The sequence below is a fragment of the Acipenser ruthenus genome, chromosome 8 (genome assembly GCF_902713425.1).
Source record: "Acipenser ruthenus chromosome 8, fAciRut3.2 maternal haplotype, whole genome shotgun sequence".
Lineage (NCBI taxonomy): Eukaryota > Metazoa > Chordata > Actinopteri > Acipenseriformes > Acipenseridae > Acipenser > Acipenser ruthenus.
Window position 1 is genome coordinate 15,275,622 of NC_081196.1, and position 17,290 is coordinate 15,292,911.

Sequence of the window (17,290 nt, forward strand, 5' to 3'; positions counted from 1 at the left end):
ATCTTGACACTGGTGTGGTGTCAGGTTAATAAACTTGCACTCAATGACAGGAATGTGGAGATGGGCACTGTGCTGCTGAAGACTGTAAAGAACAAGTTGTGGCTGTTGAACTGTACCAGTTTAGCGCCTGCACAGTGGCGCTTGAGTAGTGACCTGAAGCAGACTGCCGGAGTTGCAGGATTGTCTACAACGTGCACCGGTTCACTTACTGGTAGTGGTACTACATTGTTCTGCAGTAGATGAGATTTCAACTACGAACTACTGGTCTGTCTGCCGAGGCCTGCGTTTCCAAAAAATGTAGCCATCGGCGGAATTTGGTGTAGACTGAAGTATCCATGTAGACTGCTCTGCAGCTCCTCCTTTTATAATGAATCTCTTAAATCCTGTTTATTTTGAAATGGTAAAAGCTTTGTAGCTCTCTAGCCCATTTTCTGTCTTTTGTTTAATGCTTGCATTCTGATACGTATTCAAGTGTTCCATGTCTGGTCCTATTGGCTAGCGCTAATGTGTGTGACTCGGATCAGCTCTGTACGTGCATGCTTTAACTATAATAGGCAATGCAGGAGTTGTTACCTTCCAGATAACACAACCTGATGACGGGTGTCCTGAGCTAAAAATATGTTCATATTGGATTTAATATTTACAGAGTTTTCCATATAAATCAATTATGTACTCCTTTAGTCTTGTACATGTATACAAATATTGCAGTAGTTCATAAAAAGTGATTGGAAATGGAAACTGTTTAATGCTAAAGTTTCAAACACAACTGCTTTAAATAGTCATTCTGGCAATTGAGAGAACCTTTTCCCAACAACATACAATTGTCAATGACAAATTGCATGGCAAATCAGTCAGTCTTTATTATTGTGCAGTTACACAGTGCTTTCTCCCAAAACAAAGCAAATGATTAAAGCTATGGTAATGTAAAAGTTAATCTGATCTTTGGTTGCTGTTGTAAATTCATTTGGAAGTGAACTGTGACATTAGGGCCTTTATAGAGCACTATTTTGAATATTAAATTTGGATACTGTTATTTCTGGAAACTGGCTCCATACTTTTATCTTACTAAAATGCTTAAGATCAGAATGTTCTAACATTTGATGAAATTACAAGATTAATCATTGGGGTTGTATGCACCACCCCCTATCCATACGTCAATTCTTACAATTTTATTGCAACGCTGATTATCACTTAACTAATATCTCTGGTGGTCCAAGTGAAGTTTTGCTAGTTTCAAATTTGTCGCTAGTGCCACTGGAAGCACACCCTGTCACTTTTCTCTAGATCTAACCCCAGACAATGCGATGTTGAAGAATAACAGCTGCTCGGTTAGAACTATGGTACTTTAGCCTCACCAAAGTGGCCATAAGCAATGCTCAAATGCAACTTCAAAAATCCAAAATCTGCAGATACCAAAATGTTTTGTTTGATTCTTGCAGATCTCAACATCTATTCAAAAATATCTTTGGGTGATATTTTTTTTGGTAGCCCCCCCACTCGATAGAAATACCAAAAACTCAAATTTCAGAAAGGGTTAATGACAAGTAGGGGCGGGACTTCAAACCAAAAGTTTTTCACAAAATTTGGAAGACTGGTCCTTAAGGTTCTTTACAGCAATACTAACATTTTTGGATCCGCGTCCCCTACAGCGTAAAGGGTTGGGCTGAAGTTCAAATAAAACTTGTCACTTACCCCTCGTCTGGCAACTTGCCAAAAGTGTGGGGGGGGGGGGGGGGTCGGTACACACGAGTTCTGTTCAAATTATTTATTTTAGAAGATGAGCCTCCCTGCACACAACTTATTAGCTTATTTTAAATCACAAAAAACAAAGATTGTACTAATAATAGTATTAAACAAGAGTTGTGCCATATGTTCTATGCACAGGGTGACTTCTGTACACAAGATGTACTGGAATTGAAGAATCCTTAACATTAATTTCTCATGCATGAATTATAATTATTTACAGTACACTGGGAGCATTCTTTTGTTTGGTGGTACAGCGAGCCTGGTCTTTAAAAGAAACCGCAGATTTTCTGCAGGTTCCAAAATGAAAAAGTGAATTGTAGATCAGAAGACTGGGTGGGATGAGGCTGTCTTCTCAGCACTTATTGTGTTCACCCACCCATCTGCTTCATCTGAGATCTTTATTCAAGAATAATTAGTGTCTTGAAAATGCCAACACGCTTTTATTTTTAGAGTTCACTCCATACTGAGGAAGCAACAGCTGATTGTTCATGAAACAGTCGCAGACGAAGGAAAACTTTCATCCTTCATTAAATCCGACCCGACTGCATCTGTCAGGAAGGCCCTTTTGTCATGCAAGTACTGTATCACTTTAATGCTCACTTTTTTTCAGGAATGTTCTGGTTGTAGCTGTTTAAAGCTGCAGTTGCAATCAGGTTCCATTTTGCACTGAAATACAGTGCCTTGCATAAGTATTCACCCCCCTTGGACTTTTCCACATTTTGTAGTGTTACAACCTGGAATTAAAATGGATTTAATTGGGATTTTTACCATTTGATTTACACAACATACTTAACACTTTGAAGGTGCAAAATATTTTTTATTGTGACACAAAAGTTAATTAAACACAAAAAAAGGACATTTGTTGGTTGCATAAGTATTCACCCCCCTGAGTCAATACTTGGTAGAAGCACCTTTGCCAGCAATTACAGCTGTGAGTCTTTTTGGGTAAGTCTCTACCAGCTTTGCACATCTGGATCCTGCAATTTTTGCCCATTCTTCTTGGCAAAATTGCTCAAGCTCTGTCAAGTTGGATGGGGACCGTTGGTGAACAGCAATTTTCAAGTCTTGCCACAGATTCCCAATCGGATTGAGGTCTGTGCTTTGACTGGGCCATTCTAAGACATTCAGGTTCTTGTTTTTAAACCACTCCAGTGTAGCTTTGGCTGTGTGTTTAGGGTCATTGTCCTGCTGGAAGGTGAACCCCCGCCCCAGTCCCAGGTCTCTTGCAGACTGAAACAGGTTTTCCTCTAGAATGTCCCTGTATTTGGCTCCATTCGTCTTGCCCTCAATCGTGACCAGTTTCCCAGTCCCTGCCGATGAATCCCCATAACATGATACTGCCACCACATGCTTCACCGTGGGGATGGTGTTCTCAGGGTGATGAGCAGTGTTGGCTTTGCGCCACACGTAGTGTTTTGCACTAAGGCCAAAAAGTTCAATTTTGGTCTCATCAGACCAGAGAACCTTTTTCCACATGTTTGCTGTGTCTCCCACATGCCTTTTGGCAAAATCCAAACGGGATTTGATATGGGTTTTTTCCAGCAATGGCTTTCTTCTCGCCACTCTTCCATAAAGCCCAGCTTTGTGGAGCGTCCGGGTTATAGTTGTCCCATGGATGGTTTCTCCCATCTCAGCTTTGGATCTCTCAAGCTCCTTCAGAGTTACCATTGGCCTCTTGGTTGCTTCTCTGACTAATGCCCTCCTTACCTTGTCACTGAGTTTTGGTGGACGGCCTTCTCTAGGCAGAGTCACGGTTGTGCCATATTATTTCCATTTTTTAATAATGGATTTAACGGTGCTCCGGGGGATGTTCAAAGTTTGGGATATTTTTTTATAACCCAACCCTGATTGGTGCTTCTCCAGAACTTTATCCTGGCCTTGTTTTGATAGCTCCTTGGTCTTCATGATGCTGTTTGTTTAGATATGCTCTCTAACAAACACTGGGGCCTTCCAGAAACAGGTGTATTTAATCTGAGATCATGTGACACTTTAATTGCACACAGGTGGACTTCATTCAACTAATTATGTGGCTTCTGAAGGCAATTGGTTGCACCAGAGCTTATTTAGGGGTGACACAGCAAAGGAGGTGAATACTTAAGCAATCAAGACTTTTCAGTTTTTTATTTGTAAATAATTTTCCTCACTTGGACATTATGGACTCTTTTGTGTAGATCAGTGACAAAAAATCCTAATTAAATCCATTTTAATTCCAGGTTGTAACACTACAAAATGTGGAAAAGTCCAAGGGAGGTTAATACTTATGCAAGGCACTGTATATCTGAACATAAGAAAGTTTACAAATGAGAGGAGGCCATTCGGCCCATCTTGCTCGTTTGGTTGTTAGTAGCTTATTGAACCCAGAATCTCATCAAGCAGCTTCTTGAAGGATCCCAGGGTGTCATCTTCAACAACATTACTGGGGAGTTGGTTCCAGGCCCTCACAATTCTCTGTGTAAAAAAATGCCTCCTATTTTCTGTTCTGAATACCCCTTTATCTAATCTCCATTTGTGACCCCTGGTCCTTGTTTCTTTTTTCAGGTCAAAAAAGTTCCCTGGGTTGACATTGTCAATACCTTTTAGAATATAATAGTCCTAGGGATCTGTTTACTGTATTCTTTCATTGTTTAGTCATCTGTATGCCCTGCTTAATAAGAAAGCAGGCCTTGTGGACACTGGTAGTGTCCCATACAGATTAAAAAGCATTTTTACTGGGTATCCATTTATCCTTGTTGTTACATTCCGTAAGTTCAGTTTTTTGCTTCCTCATTAAACATACACAAGATCACCCAAGAGTTAGACCTACTCCTGCTGCTCCTTACAACAGTATGAAACATAAATACATTTAAGCTCTGCTATAGTTACGGGGGCGCACATGGAGTGCTGCATTGGCCTTTCTACAGGGTACAATTCATAAATAAAATAGACATTCACATAATCAGTTATTTTTATATGTATACTGTAGTGTCAAGGGTTCCAGGGTTGTAAAGAAACACGCACTGTAGTTATTTCTCAAGCAACTTGTATTTGTTCTTGCTGCTTCTGATACAAACGTTGAACGAACCTCTACTTCCTATATACGCTAACCTTTGACCCTCTCTGGCGGTCTGTGTATCCTACAAACTCTGGACTGTGCATTAACCAATGGAATGGAGCTGTTACACTCCATATACCACCATATGTGGTTCATGTTAAGCTACTTCACTTACAATATTGCTTCATAAATGTAGCTTCTTTGTGTATTGGATGTATGTTGGATCTCTTGACCACAACTTTTTTTTTTTATCTCAATAGATGCAACAACTGTCACTTTAGACCCTGGAACTGCAAATAAAAATCTAATTTTATCAGAAAATCGAACTGTTGTGCACTACACAGATGAACCTGTGAAATCCCTGTACAGTCCCAAGAGATTTGACACCTTGTATGTGCTGGGGTGTGAGGGGTTCAACTTTGGACGGCACTACTGGGAACTGGTTGTAAAAAGACAGACTGGGAGATTGGAGTTGCATATTCTTCACTGCCCAGGAAAGGGAAAACCTGGCTGGGGAGAAATAACATTTCATGGTCTCTGGATTGCAGCGGAGGCCAGTGCACAGGATGGCATAATAATCCGATTTAAAATTGAACATGAACTCCAAATTAGAAAATTGGTGTGTATTTGGATGTTGGCTTTTTATGAAGCTGAAAAGATGACTCTTTTACTGTCTTTTTATAATACATTCATAGAAGCAGTTTATTCTGTGCTCAAGACGTGTAACTGCAAGGGAGGGAATTGTGCATCTTTAATAGCTCTCTAGCACAACGGTATTCTGAAAAATTTTAATTAACAGAAGATAGATGTATAATGCAATGCATGTGTACCAATGCATTTTACTATGACGATACAAAATAAAATGGCAGTAATATTGTCCCTGAGGTGTGTGTTTGCTTTTTGTTTTGTTTTGTTTTGTTTTGTTTTTTTTTCTTGGTCTGAAAGTGCAAAATGATGACATGATACTGTAGCGGTTCACAGGCAGTAGAAAGGAAGAAGACAATATGCTTGATTCAAGTTCAATTGCTTTAATTACTCAGACCACTGCTCTGTCTGCTTCATTGCAATCCTGGAACAGTAACCAGCTTTGAGAACACACACACACACAATTGCAGCGCCCTCTTATAACGTAGCTCTGCACTTGTATTATAATCGGGTTCCGGAGCTTACACACATCCCATTGGTCCTCAGCCGCACACCAGGACCAATGGGCACAGACAAACAATAGCCAATAACCGGGGACACAGAAAGCACCACACGCGCAGGCTACATTTACACATAGACACAGACAGTCGACCAGCAACTTCAGGGAATACAGAGGGGGAAAGGAACACAATACAATGGGAATTACAGTACAGTACACAATACACAATTACATAGATGCATGGAACGCTACATTGCCCCCACCTTAGTCTCTTTTTGTCCCCAAAAAGTCTACAGGGCGCAATGCCCAAGAGTCCAGCTCCGTAGTTGGGGCGACGCCATGAAATGTGTTTCCAAGCGTTCAGAACAACCCCTTAACCCCCCGAGTGACTGTAGCAGAAGGTGCTTAGAACCAGTATGGTTCGATTGCCCAACAGGGCTGAGCAGCGTAGGACAAGAAGTCCTTGTATAGAGTCGGCGGTGTCATGGCGCCACGCTTTGCCTTGGGGAGAGTCCCTTGCAGGTCTCGAACTGGCAAAGGGGGTCTGTGGCACCGGTGGTGAAACCGGTGGCGCCCTGGGTGATGGCTGTTTGGCCCCGGTCCATGATAAGGGGCAAGGCGGTCACAGTGGAGTACCGCTTTCTGGTTCCGGACGAGCAGCTGGACTCGGGAGACGACCTCTCTCACATGAGCCAGGACTGTACAGGGTCCCACCCAGGGTGCGTCCAGTTTCAGACAGCGCCTTTTCTTTCGGCGAGGGCTATATATCTAGACCAACTCACCCAGCTGGAAGTGGCGGCCTCTATCTCACAGGTCATAGTTCCGCCGTTGTCAGACTCCGGCAGCTTGGAGCTGCTCCCGGGGAAAGGAATGGTCGCTATTCAGGTGATCCTGCAGGCGCTGGGCGTACTCCATCCCTGGTGGCTCCTTTATCCCTGGGGTTTGTCCATAGGGGATTGCAGGTGGCATCCGCAGTTCCAGTCCCATCATTAGCAGAGCAGGGGTGCAGCGTGTCGACTCCTGTACTGCGGTGCGACAGGTGAGCAGGCTGAGCGGCAGGTGCTGATCCCATTCCCACTGGTGTTCACTGGTGGCAATGGCCAGTTGGGTGCCGAGCTTGCAGTTGAAACCAAACCATCGCTTTGTGGGTGAAGGGGGTGGTGCAGTTCTTACTGATCCCTAGCAACTTGCAGATGTCACTGAAGACCTTGTTTTCAAAGTTGTGGCCCTGGTCAGAGTGGAGCTCTTGTAGGACCCCAAACCGGGAGAAGAACCCACTGATGAGTAGTCCGCTACCATCTGTGCCTCCTGGTTTGGCAGCGCGTAGGATTCTGGCCACTTGGTGAAGTAATCCACCGCTGCCAAAAAGACTCGCTGCTTGCATCAATGTCCAGATGGAAGGGGCTGTCACAGAGGGGGCGGCAAGTGCAGGTGGGACAGAGCCTGGGAGAAGGTCGGGGCGTGCACCAGCAGTTATCCAGGTATACAACACACTCCTGTCTTGGGATGCCGTCCAGTGCATCAAGTTTGGTTGTAACCTTAGAATGAAACTATTTTCAGGATCCATTACAACTCGGGGGTATGGTAAATATAGGAGCAAAAATAAAATATGCCCAATATAGGATATTGACAGGCTGCTACCGGGGCCTCCTCGGAGGCCTTTTATTAGCGTTAAAACTTGAATGTGTCTTGTTTTCAGCCTACTTTTACTCAGCTGGTGTGTGGAGTTCATTATACGTGGTAAGAAGACAAAGATTACCTGTAATGTGGTTTCTTCATAGTATGATGAACTCCACACACCTATATCCCACCCTACTTTTTCCCTCTTTTCTTTACTGTTCTTATTTTGAAATTTGGACAATGAACTGGTTGTGACGAGGGCTTTTATGGAGGAAGTGATATGGGATTTGGCGCCGGAAAAGATTATAAAGAGGATCTCTGGGAAAGAGATCAGTTTTTATTATCTCCTGACCAAGCATTATGGAGACTGGGAGTTCAACTGGTGTGTGGAATTCATCATACTACAAAGAAACTATATTACAGGTAATCTTTGTCTTCATATTGTATTAAATATTTCTACAAAGTCTTTTCCATATACAAATCCATTCTGTACACCTTTAGTCTTGTACATGTATACAAATGTTGCAGTAATTCATAAAAAGTGCTCAGAAATTAAATGGAAACTGTTTAATGCTAAAGTTTGAACTAGAACACCCCTAACAGAAATCCACAACTGCTTTACTGCTGTAAATACAGTAATTCTGGCAACTGAGGAAACGTTTTCCCCAACAACTTACAATCATCAAAATGACTGTGATGGCAGTCTGCTTGAAACGTAAGTCCACGGTGATGGGTCATGTTTCTCAGAAGTGATTAAAACTTGAATGTATTATTTATGCAGGTTAAACAGCATCTGTCAATGAGTCAGGAAAGAAATATTATACAGACTGGTTTATTCTCTTACAAGTGAGACCTGTCAAGAAGAGGACCTTTTGCTTGTGATGGCTGGTTTTATGAAACCCGTGAATACCTTTAAAGATGAATTAACTTGTTTTATGTGCCTTCAGGTATTTACATATCCAGTTTCGCTCAATTGCTCACACAGTTTCTGCCTCAAATGCATTCAGGATCATCTGAAGCACAAAGCAGCAGCTGACAAGTACAGTTGCCCTGAATGCCACGCTGAGTTTGAGGTGAAGCCAAGACTAGTGAAAAATGGAGAGCTGTCTGACAAGGTGCAGCAGCATGCGCGGTGTCATGAGAACGGCATTATCTGTGATTACTGTCTGGAAGAAGAGTCCCCCGCCGTGATGAGCTGCCTTCAGTGTGAAGCCTTCTTCTGCATGACCCATCTCCGACCCCACAGCGAGAAGATGTACCTGAAAGACCACGTCCTGGTGGAGCCTGCAGAGGCAATGTCCTTGAGAAAGTGCCCCGAGCACAAGGAAATCCTGAAGCTCTTCTGCAGAGACCATGGCACTTGCATCTGCATGCTCTGCTGTATCGTGGGCCAGCACAAGCAGCACCCGGTGTGTACCATAGAGGAAGCAAAAAAAGAAGCAGAGGTAAGGAGGTTTGAATAAAGAGGGCAGATGTTTGAATAGGATTGGGGATGTGGCTGTTGAATATTAGTGGTTTCAAACAATTCCAGGCTTTTACTATGAGCTGAATCACTTTACAGACAAACCGTAAGCTCATGTGTGACTGCTAAAGCCAAGTAAAGCCTTGAATGGAGGATTGTTTTATTACCAAATAAACATCAAGCTTTTATTTGTATTGTTGCCTTGGTAACCTTGAATTTCCACGTAAAATGCACTATGCATACTATTCCAATATAAACTTCCTACTTCCTGGCTAATTCCACAGGTTCCATACTTTTATCCAACTAAAATGCTTAGGTTCAGAAAAAGTTATTCACCTAACATTTGATGCAGACACAAGACTAATCATTAGGGTTGCATGCACCACCCCCTTATCCATACGTCAGTTTTCTTACAGTGTTATCGCAAAGCTGTCTATCAGTTAACTGATACCTCTGGTGATGTTGCTAAAATGTCTTCACTTTTTATTTTATTTATAAATGTTTGTGTAAGGTGCTCTATTCATGGCACTGAAAATTGAAGGCCTCCCTATCTACAAAGCAGGTACAGCAGGGGCAGTGGCAATCGGAGCGTCCCTCTCACTTAAACATCCTATAAAACAACTTCACATCCCATTGCCAATGTCAGATGTCTTTTTCTACCAGGATTCCCTTGTTGAGAAATTACAGGACCTTAATACAAAGAAGATTAAAATAAAGGATGCAATAAAACAGCTTCGAGAAATACACTCTCATTCACAGGTAAGCAACTTTTTTTTTTGTTTTACTGTAAGGCCAATCCATATCACGCAGCCAAGAGCTCTTGCTCAACTTTTTCCACGTTTAGTCCATACAGGCCAATGTTAAAAGGTGTAACATATTCTGAGCTGGTTTGGCGGCACAGTGACTCGTCTGCTTAAATCTCTGCCGTGTGAAGAACAAGGTTGTTTTATGGCTGGGAACCCAATGGGTTTGGGAGGAGAATTGTCTGAGGTTAGTTTACCACATCACACTTCAGCAACCTCTGCTGGTCAGGCACCCACCAGGCCAGGTGGAGGCTAGCCAGGTAGGGACTCAAAGACTTGACATCAGGTTGCTTAGGTTCAGTTGGTGAAAAAAGGCGATTGGTTTGACATGGAGAAATGGCGGTTGCCTGTTTAGTCCTTCTGATCAGTAAGAGGATTTAAGAGGTTAAGGCAACTTTTGAATTGGGAATTTCAAAGTGGGTTGGGAAATGGGTATACAGATATCTAAGACCCTAAAACCTTAAAGAATTATATGCCAACCTTGTATTTAATTTCATGCCAAAATTATGGGGGGAAATTTGGAAGCATATTCCGTTTTGGTTGAGTAGGCACAGAATGGCTAGGGATGTGCTTTTGGTACATTTTTTATGAATATTTAAATGCTATGCAGGTGTCAGCATTTAAACCATATCTACACACACACTCTCTATGTATATTACATATTATGTATACTGACAGCCCTGGTTAGTATTTTCTAAGCAAAGAAACCCTAAATAAGCAAATAACGTTTTAACATTGCAAAGACTTAACTACAAAGTAAAAACACATACACACCCAAGTATATATTGAAATTAGGGCTGTCACTCAATTCAGATTTTTGATCAGTCAATTTATGGACATTAGTTGATTAACCGGTAGATTAATCCGTGCACATTTTTAATAATGGTAACGATCTTATAGCGGGTGTCCTGCATATAATACTAAGCAATCAAGAGAATTAAAAAACTTTATATAAGACCAATAGGAATTTGGTCTTTTTTTAAAGCATTTGTATTATTGTTATCTTAGCAAATGTATCTCTTTGTATTAATACAGCACTATTGAGATGTACCTGTGCTGGCCCTGTGGGCACAAAGTGAATAAAATAAATAAACCTTTCTCTTTTTTTACATTATATTATATCAAAGAACAAAACCAATAATAATACAAAAAAAACACAGTTGCATATGTTACAAAATCTATCACAGATTCCAATACATAGTTATATTAACGCTACTGTTCAGGTCTAAATAAATGTCAGTCGCCATCTGGAGCGTTTTGTTTATTCCGGATGTTTGGTATTTACTGCCATCAGTAACTCCATCCACATTAATTTCTGAATGTTTTCTTTTCAAATGGTGAAGCAATTTTGTTTTGCATAATTATTTACATTCCACGGTTTTCTCGTCTGGTTCCTCAAAATACTTCCAAATGTGGCTTCGCTTCGTTCCTTTTTTATTCCTCGTTTCCACTTTATTAAAAATATATATAACAAACTTCATACTTGTCATAAACTTTATTACACCGTGGAGTTGATACCATACCACACCCACATCCGAATGAAAAACAGAATGCACCAATGAAGCGCCAGATCGACCGAGAATAAAACCCGCCCCAGTGTCAAATCTTTCTGTTGCACCAATTAGAAAAGCTACTTGGAGTCAATTGCCAAACCCTTTCCTTTTTATAATATCCGCCCTTACTATGGCTCCAAAACAGAGTGATGATATAGCTGTATAGTATGGCATGGTTTTATTCCGCAGTTAGGCATAAAATGGTAAAGTACTTCTTGAACCTATTAAACTGGTCATAACAGCTCGATGTGGATTACTGTTTTTGCAGGATGCATATTCAGCCTTCCATGAAAAAGCAGTTCATCACTACAAACAGATAAAAGCCCTCATTGAAGAAGATGAACTACAGGCTCTGCAGTTCATTGAGTCCGAAAGGCAGGTTGCCATTTCACACATTGAATCCCAGACCAAGGAGCAGGTGGAGGAGCTAGATGATATGGAAAGAACTATCCAACAGATTCACACCCTTTTAAACCAGACTGACACTGTAAGATTCCTTAAGGTAAACCATGTTTTCCCCCCAAACCATCTATGAAGAACAAGAACTGTATTTTCCTTGGATATTGTCCACCATGCCATAATTGAATATTGAGTAAACCACTGTACAATATATTTAATTTAAATGTTATATCCTGATAATACATCTGTTGCTGTTTTACAATCCTATTTAGAATTATTATTATTATCATTATCATTATCATTATCATTATCATTATCATTATCATTATTATTATTATTATTATTATTATTATTATTATTATTATTAATTATTTAGCAGATGCCCTTACCCAGGGCGACTTACAGTTGTATACAAAAAATACAAAATTACATTACAATTAAGAGCAACATACAAAATACATATGACTTCAGTCCTAATAAGAGCAAATACAAAACACAGTACGATTTGATATTGGGGCAGTTCAAGAGCAGATAACAGTGTTGATAGTTACATCAGAGTTAGATACGAGTGCAAGTGAAATACAAAATACTACAGATTGGGTTAAGTGCAGGATTAAATACAGTAAAATAGGGAGCAGGTAAGTGCAAGTTAAAGTACATTAAAGGCAGAGTGCTATATTGTCCAGAAGGGAAGAGTTGAGTTTTACAGGTGTTATCTGAAGAGGTGTGTCTTGAGGAGGAGCTGGAAGGTGGTCAGGGACTGGGCAGTCCTGACATCCGTAGAAAGGTCGTTCCACCACTGCGGGGCGAGGGTGGCAGGGGAGGGTAGAGGAGGTACAGCCAGTCTTCTAGTGCAGGAGGAGCGGAGAAGTCGGGTGGAGGTGTAGGGAGAGATGAGGGTCCGGAGGTAGCTGGGTGCAGTCTGGTCAAGGCATCGGTAGACGAGTACAAGAGTCTTGAACTGGGTAAGAGCAGTGATCGGGAGCCAGTGGAGTAGCGTGGGAGAAGCGAGACAGAGAGAACACCAGGCGAGCAGAGGAGTTCTGGATGAATTAAAGATACAAATGTCTCAGTCCTAGGCATGTCAGATAAATAATAAATAGTGCATCATCAATTTTCTTTTTCAGGGTGTGAACTGCAATGAATATAGGTAAGTGCTGGTTGCTCAAATGTATTTCTTTCTTTCTTTCTTTCTTTCTTTCTTTTTTTCTTTCAAGGAAAGATAACACCTTGGTTGTAGGGCAGGGGTTCTCAAACTTTTTTTTTTTTTCCCACCTCTTTACCTGCCCAGTTATTAGCACTTAAGAAAAATGACAAAACCTAAAACACTAAATAAACTTAATCTAAATTGTTCTTTTTTTCATTTGAATCAATTTTTTCCTTCATTAGTATTTTATTGTTGCTTTTCATTATTATATATAAACAACACATAGAATGTCGTTGCTCCCGCGGCCCACTTGGGACTGCGTCCTCAGTTTGGGAACCCCTGATATGAGTGTCTCTTATGAAGAGATGTCATGCTGTGCAGTTGGGGAGAGGGGAGAGGGGAGAGAGGGGAGAGAGGAGAGAGGGGGGAGAGGGGAGTGGGGAGGAGGAGGCAGAGGGGAGGGGGGAAAGGGGGCGGAGGGGGAGAGCGGAGGGGGGCGGAGGGGAAAGGAGAGGGGGGGGGGGAAGAGACGTTCTGTCTGTTCAAATTATTTATTTTAGAAGAGGAGCCTCCCTGCACACAACATATTATCTTATTTTAAATCACAAAAAACAAAGATTGTACTCATAATAATATTAATCATTTGTGTTGTGCCATATGTTCTATGCACAGGGAGACTTCTGTACACCAAAATTATGAATTATAATTCTATTTACAGTACACGTCCAGTTTTTCATTTAAAATATCGATTCTTCAGTATTGGAATTGTTCTGGGAGCATTCTTTTGTTTGATGCTACAGCGAGCCTAGTGCTTACAAGAAACTGCACAGATTTTCTGCAGGTTCTAAAATGAAAAAAGTTAATAGCAGATCAGAAGACCAGGTGGGATGAGTGTCTTCTCAGCACTTATTGTGTTCACCCACCCACCTGCTTCATCTGAGATCTTTATTCAAGAATAATTATGTCTTGAAAATGCTAACATGCTTTCATTTTTAGAATTCACTCCATACTGAGGAAGCAACAGCTAATTGTTCATGAAACAGTCGTCGACGAAGAAAAACTTTCATCCTTAATTAAATCCATTACTAAGCTTTCAAACAGTTTAACAAAACAGACTGCCTCTGTCAGGAAGGCCTTTTTGGCATGTAAGTACTGTATCACTTTAATGCTCACTTTTTTCAGGGATGTTCTGGTTGTTCAGAGCTGCAGCTGCAGCTGCAATCAGGTTCCATTTTACACTGAAATATATAATAGTCCTTGGGATCTGTTCACTGTATTCTTTCATTCTTTAGTCATCTGTGTGCCCTGCTTTTAATAAGAAAGCAGGTCTTGTGGACTGTCTCCAGTCATCCTTGTTGTTACATTCCCAAATCCAGTTTTTGCTTCCTCCTTAAAAACATGCACAAGATCACTCAAGATTTAGACATACTCCTGCTGCTCCTTGCAACAGTATGAAACATAAATACATTTAAGCTCTGCTATAGTTACGGAAGGGGGGTGCACATGGAGTGCTGCATTGGCCTTTCTACAGGGTACAATTCATAAATAAAATAGACATTCACATAATCAGTTATTTTTATATGTATACTGTAGTATCAAGGGATCCAGGGTTGTAAAGAAACACGCACTGTAGTGATTTCTCAAGCAACTTGTATTTGTTCTTGCTGCTTCTGATACAAACGTTGAACGAACCTCTACTTCCTATATACGCTAACCTTTGACCCTCTCTGGCGGTCTGTGTATCCTACAAACTCTGGACTGTGCATTAACCAATGGAATGGAGCTGCTACACTACATATACCACCATATGTGGTTCATGTTAAGCTACTTCACTTACAATATTGCTTTATAAATGTAGCTTCTTTGTGAATTGGATTGTAACAGGGCGAGCAGCCCTGTACATTGTTTTGTTTATTTTAGTTTAGAACGGAGTCCCCTCCGCCCCTGTGCAGATTATTGTTTTTGTTTATTATGATTTAGTTGTATTTATATGACAGCGAGCACCGTATGTTTTGTTATTTGTATCTATTTTGACGGCGTAGCCGGTTTGTTTTGTTTAGCGTGGATGGGTAGCCCCATCCACAACATAATTAAAACTCGTGCAGAAGGTGGCCATCTCCCGAATTAATTAGGTGATTTTTTTTTTTTTTTTTTTTTTTTTTAAAACACTTGTTCACAGAGCAAAATAAAAAAGGTAAACAAAAACAAATCATGACCACAAAATAATACGATCCCAGGTCAGGCTGGGCAGTTGCTGTCACTGTTCCTGGAATCTTGTTACGTTACGTTACGTTACGTTACTCTCCACTCTCCACTCTCCACTCTCCACTCTCCACTCTCCACTCTCCACTCTCCACTCTCCACTCTCCACTCTCCACTCTCCACTCTCCACTCTCGCTCCTCACTAACACCCACACTGAGTTGGAGAGCTGCAGGCTTTTTATAACAGGTGACCTTCTGCACGAGTTTTAATTATGTTGTGGATGGGGCTACCCATCCACTCAAAACAAAACAAACCGGCTACGCCGTCAAAATACAGTTCTACATTATTTACCTGCCACAGACATCTGTAATTTGACGCCGTCAAAATACAAACAATAACAAAACATACGGCGCTCGCCGTCATATAAATACAACTAAATCATAATAAACAAAAACAATAATCTGCACAGGGGTGGAGGGGACTCCGTTCTAAACTAAAATAAACAAAGCAATGTACAGGGCTGCTCGCCCTGTTACATGGATGTATGTTGGATCTCTTGACCACAACTTTTTTTTTTTATCTCAATAGATGCAACAACTGTCACTTTGGACCCTGGAACTGCAAATGAAAATCTAATTTTATCAGAAAATCGAACCATTGTGCGCTACACAGATGAACCTGTGAAATCTCCGTACAATCCCAAGAGGTTTGATGACACCTTGTACGTGCTGGGGTGCGAGGGGTTCAACTTTGGACGGCACTACTGGGAAGTGGTTGTAAAAAGCAAGACAGACTGGGAGATTGGCGTTGCATATTCTTCACTGCCCAGGAAAGGGAAAACCTGGCTGGGGAGAAATAACATTTCATGGTCTCTGGATTGCAGCGGAGGCCAGTGCACAGGATGGCATAATAATAGATCCACAAAACTGAACATGAAATCCAATTTAGAAAGAGTTGGTGTGTATTTGGATTACACAGGGGGCATGTTGTCTTTTTATGATGCTGAAAAGATGACTCTGTTACTGTCTTTTTATAGTAAATTCACTGAAGCAGTCCATCCTGTGCTCAACCCGTGTAACAGCAAAGGAGGAAACTTTGCACCTTTAATAGTTCTCTAGTGCAAACGTATTCTGAAAAATTAGAATTAACATAAGATAGATGTATAATGCAATGCATGTGTACTAATGCATTTGACTATGATAATATTAAAAAAATAAAACAGCAGTAATGTCATACTTCAGGACGTTGTAGTTCTTATTGTCCCTGAGGTATCATTTTTTTTCTTCGTTTGAAAGTATAAAATAATGACATGATACATTACAATGCCGTTATTTGCCAGTGATGTTATTATTGACATCAGACTATTTCTAAGTTTTATAATCTTTATTATCCTAAAATGCAGATCTTTTTCACCAGACGCATTCAGGGTTTAAAATTATAGCTTGCAGCCCAACAGATTTTTTGTCTAATTGTATTGGTACCAGTATTAATACATTTATATTGTGAACCTATGTTTTAAGAATCTGTATGTTGTGAACAGTATAGTGTACAGCATTTAACTTGACGAATTTGCTACTAATCAGTGTTAGCCGAAACACCTTTCTACTTGACTTAGTTTTGAGTTTATTAAAAACAGAAAATGAAGCAACTGTTTCCACTTTTAGTCTATATTCTATACAATAAAAGTATTCTGCTCTTAATAATCAAAGACTATAGCTGGAACCTAAATCCACAAATTATCTTTTAACAATTATTATTTTAGTAAAATAATAGTTATATTTTCTATAATTAGATAAAGCTATGAACTGTAAATGCACAAGAGACAAAAAATGTGTTATTTATAAGTGAGACTGGGACATTTTGTATATGTAAGACCACCTTACGTAGTCCTACTATATTACTACAGACACACTAACTCTGCCTGTAGCAAAGCAAAACAAAACCAACATTTACTACAGAACGATACCAGTACAAGCAAAACTCTTTTAAAATAATATTCAGACCCTACAGTAGTTATTATAGGCTAGTGACTTTGCGTTGTGTTATTTTCTTATTTCTTAATTTAGTTTTAAAATAAAACTAATTCAACCTTTTGATATTTTGCGGGTGATCAAACACAGTTTTATTGTTTTTCCTTCTTTTGTTGGTGCAGTCACATCCAGACAGTCATCCAGTCTTCACA

General features: G+C 40.5%; 1 protein-coding gene across 1 annotated transcript; it reads left to right on the forward strand.

The window, feature by feature from the left end:
• The first annotated feature begins 8,365 nt into the window (after positions 1-8,365).
• Positions 8,366-16,957, forward strand: LOC117407187 (zinc-binding protein A33-like). Its single transcript, XM_059029606.1, has 6 exons — positions 8,366-8,986; positions 9,667-9,762; positions 11,628-11,861; positions 12,886-12,908; positions 13,902-14,050; positions 15,697-16,957. The coding sequence occupies exons 1-6, from the start codon at positions 8,423-8,425 to the stop codon at positions 16,224-16,226; spliced, it is 1,596 nt and encodes a 531-aa protein (XP_058885589.1). The 5' UTR covers positions 8,366-8,422; the 3' UTR covers positions 16,227-16,957.
• The last annotated feature ends 333 nt before the right edge of the window (positions 16,958-17,290 follow it).

Coding starts and splice junctions, on each gene's coding strand:
- LOC117407187 (XM_059029606.1), top strand. CDS start 8,423: ATGGCTGGTTTTATGAAACCCGTGAATACCTTTAAAGATGAATTAACT. Junction 11,862..12,885: donor ACACTGTAAGATTCCTTAAG/GTAAACCATGTT, acceptor TTTCTTTTTCAG/GGTGTGAACTGCAATGAATA. Junction 14,051..15,696: donor CAGGAAGGCCTTTTTGGCAT/GTAAGTACTGTA, acceptor TTATCTCAATAG/ATGCAACAACTGTCACTTTG.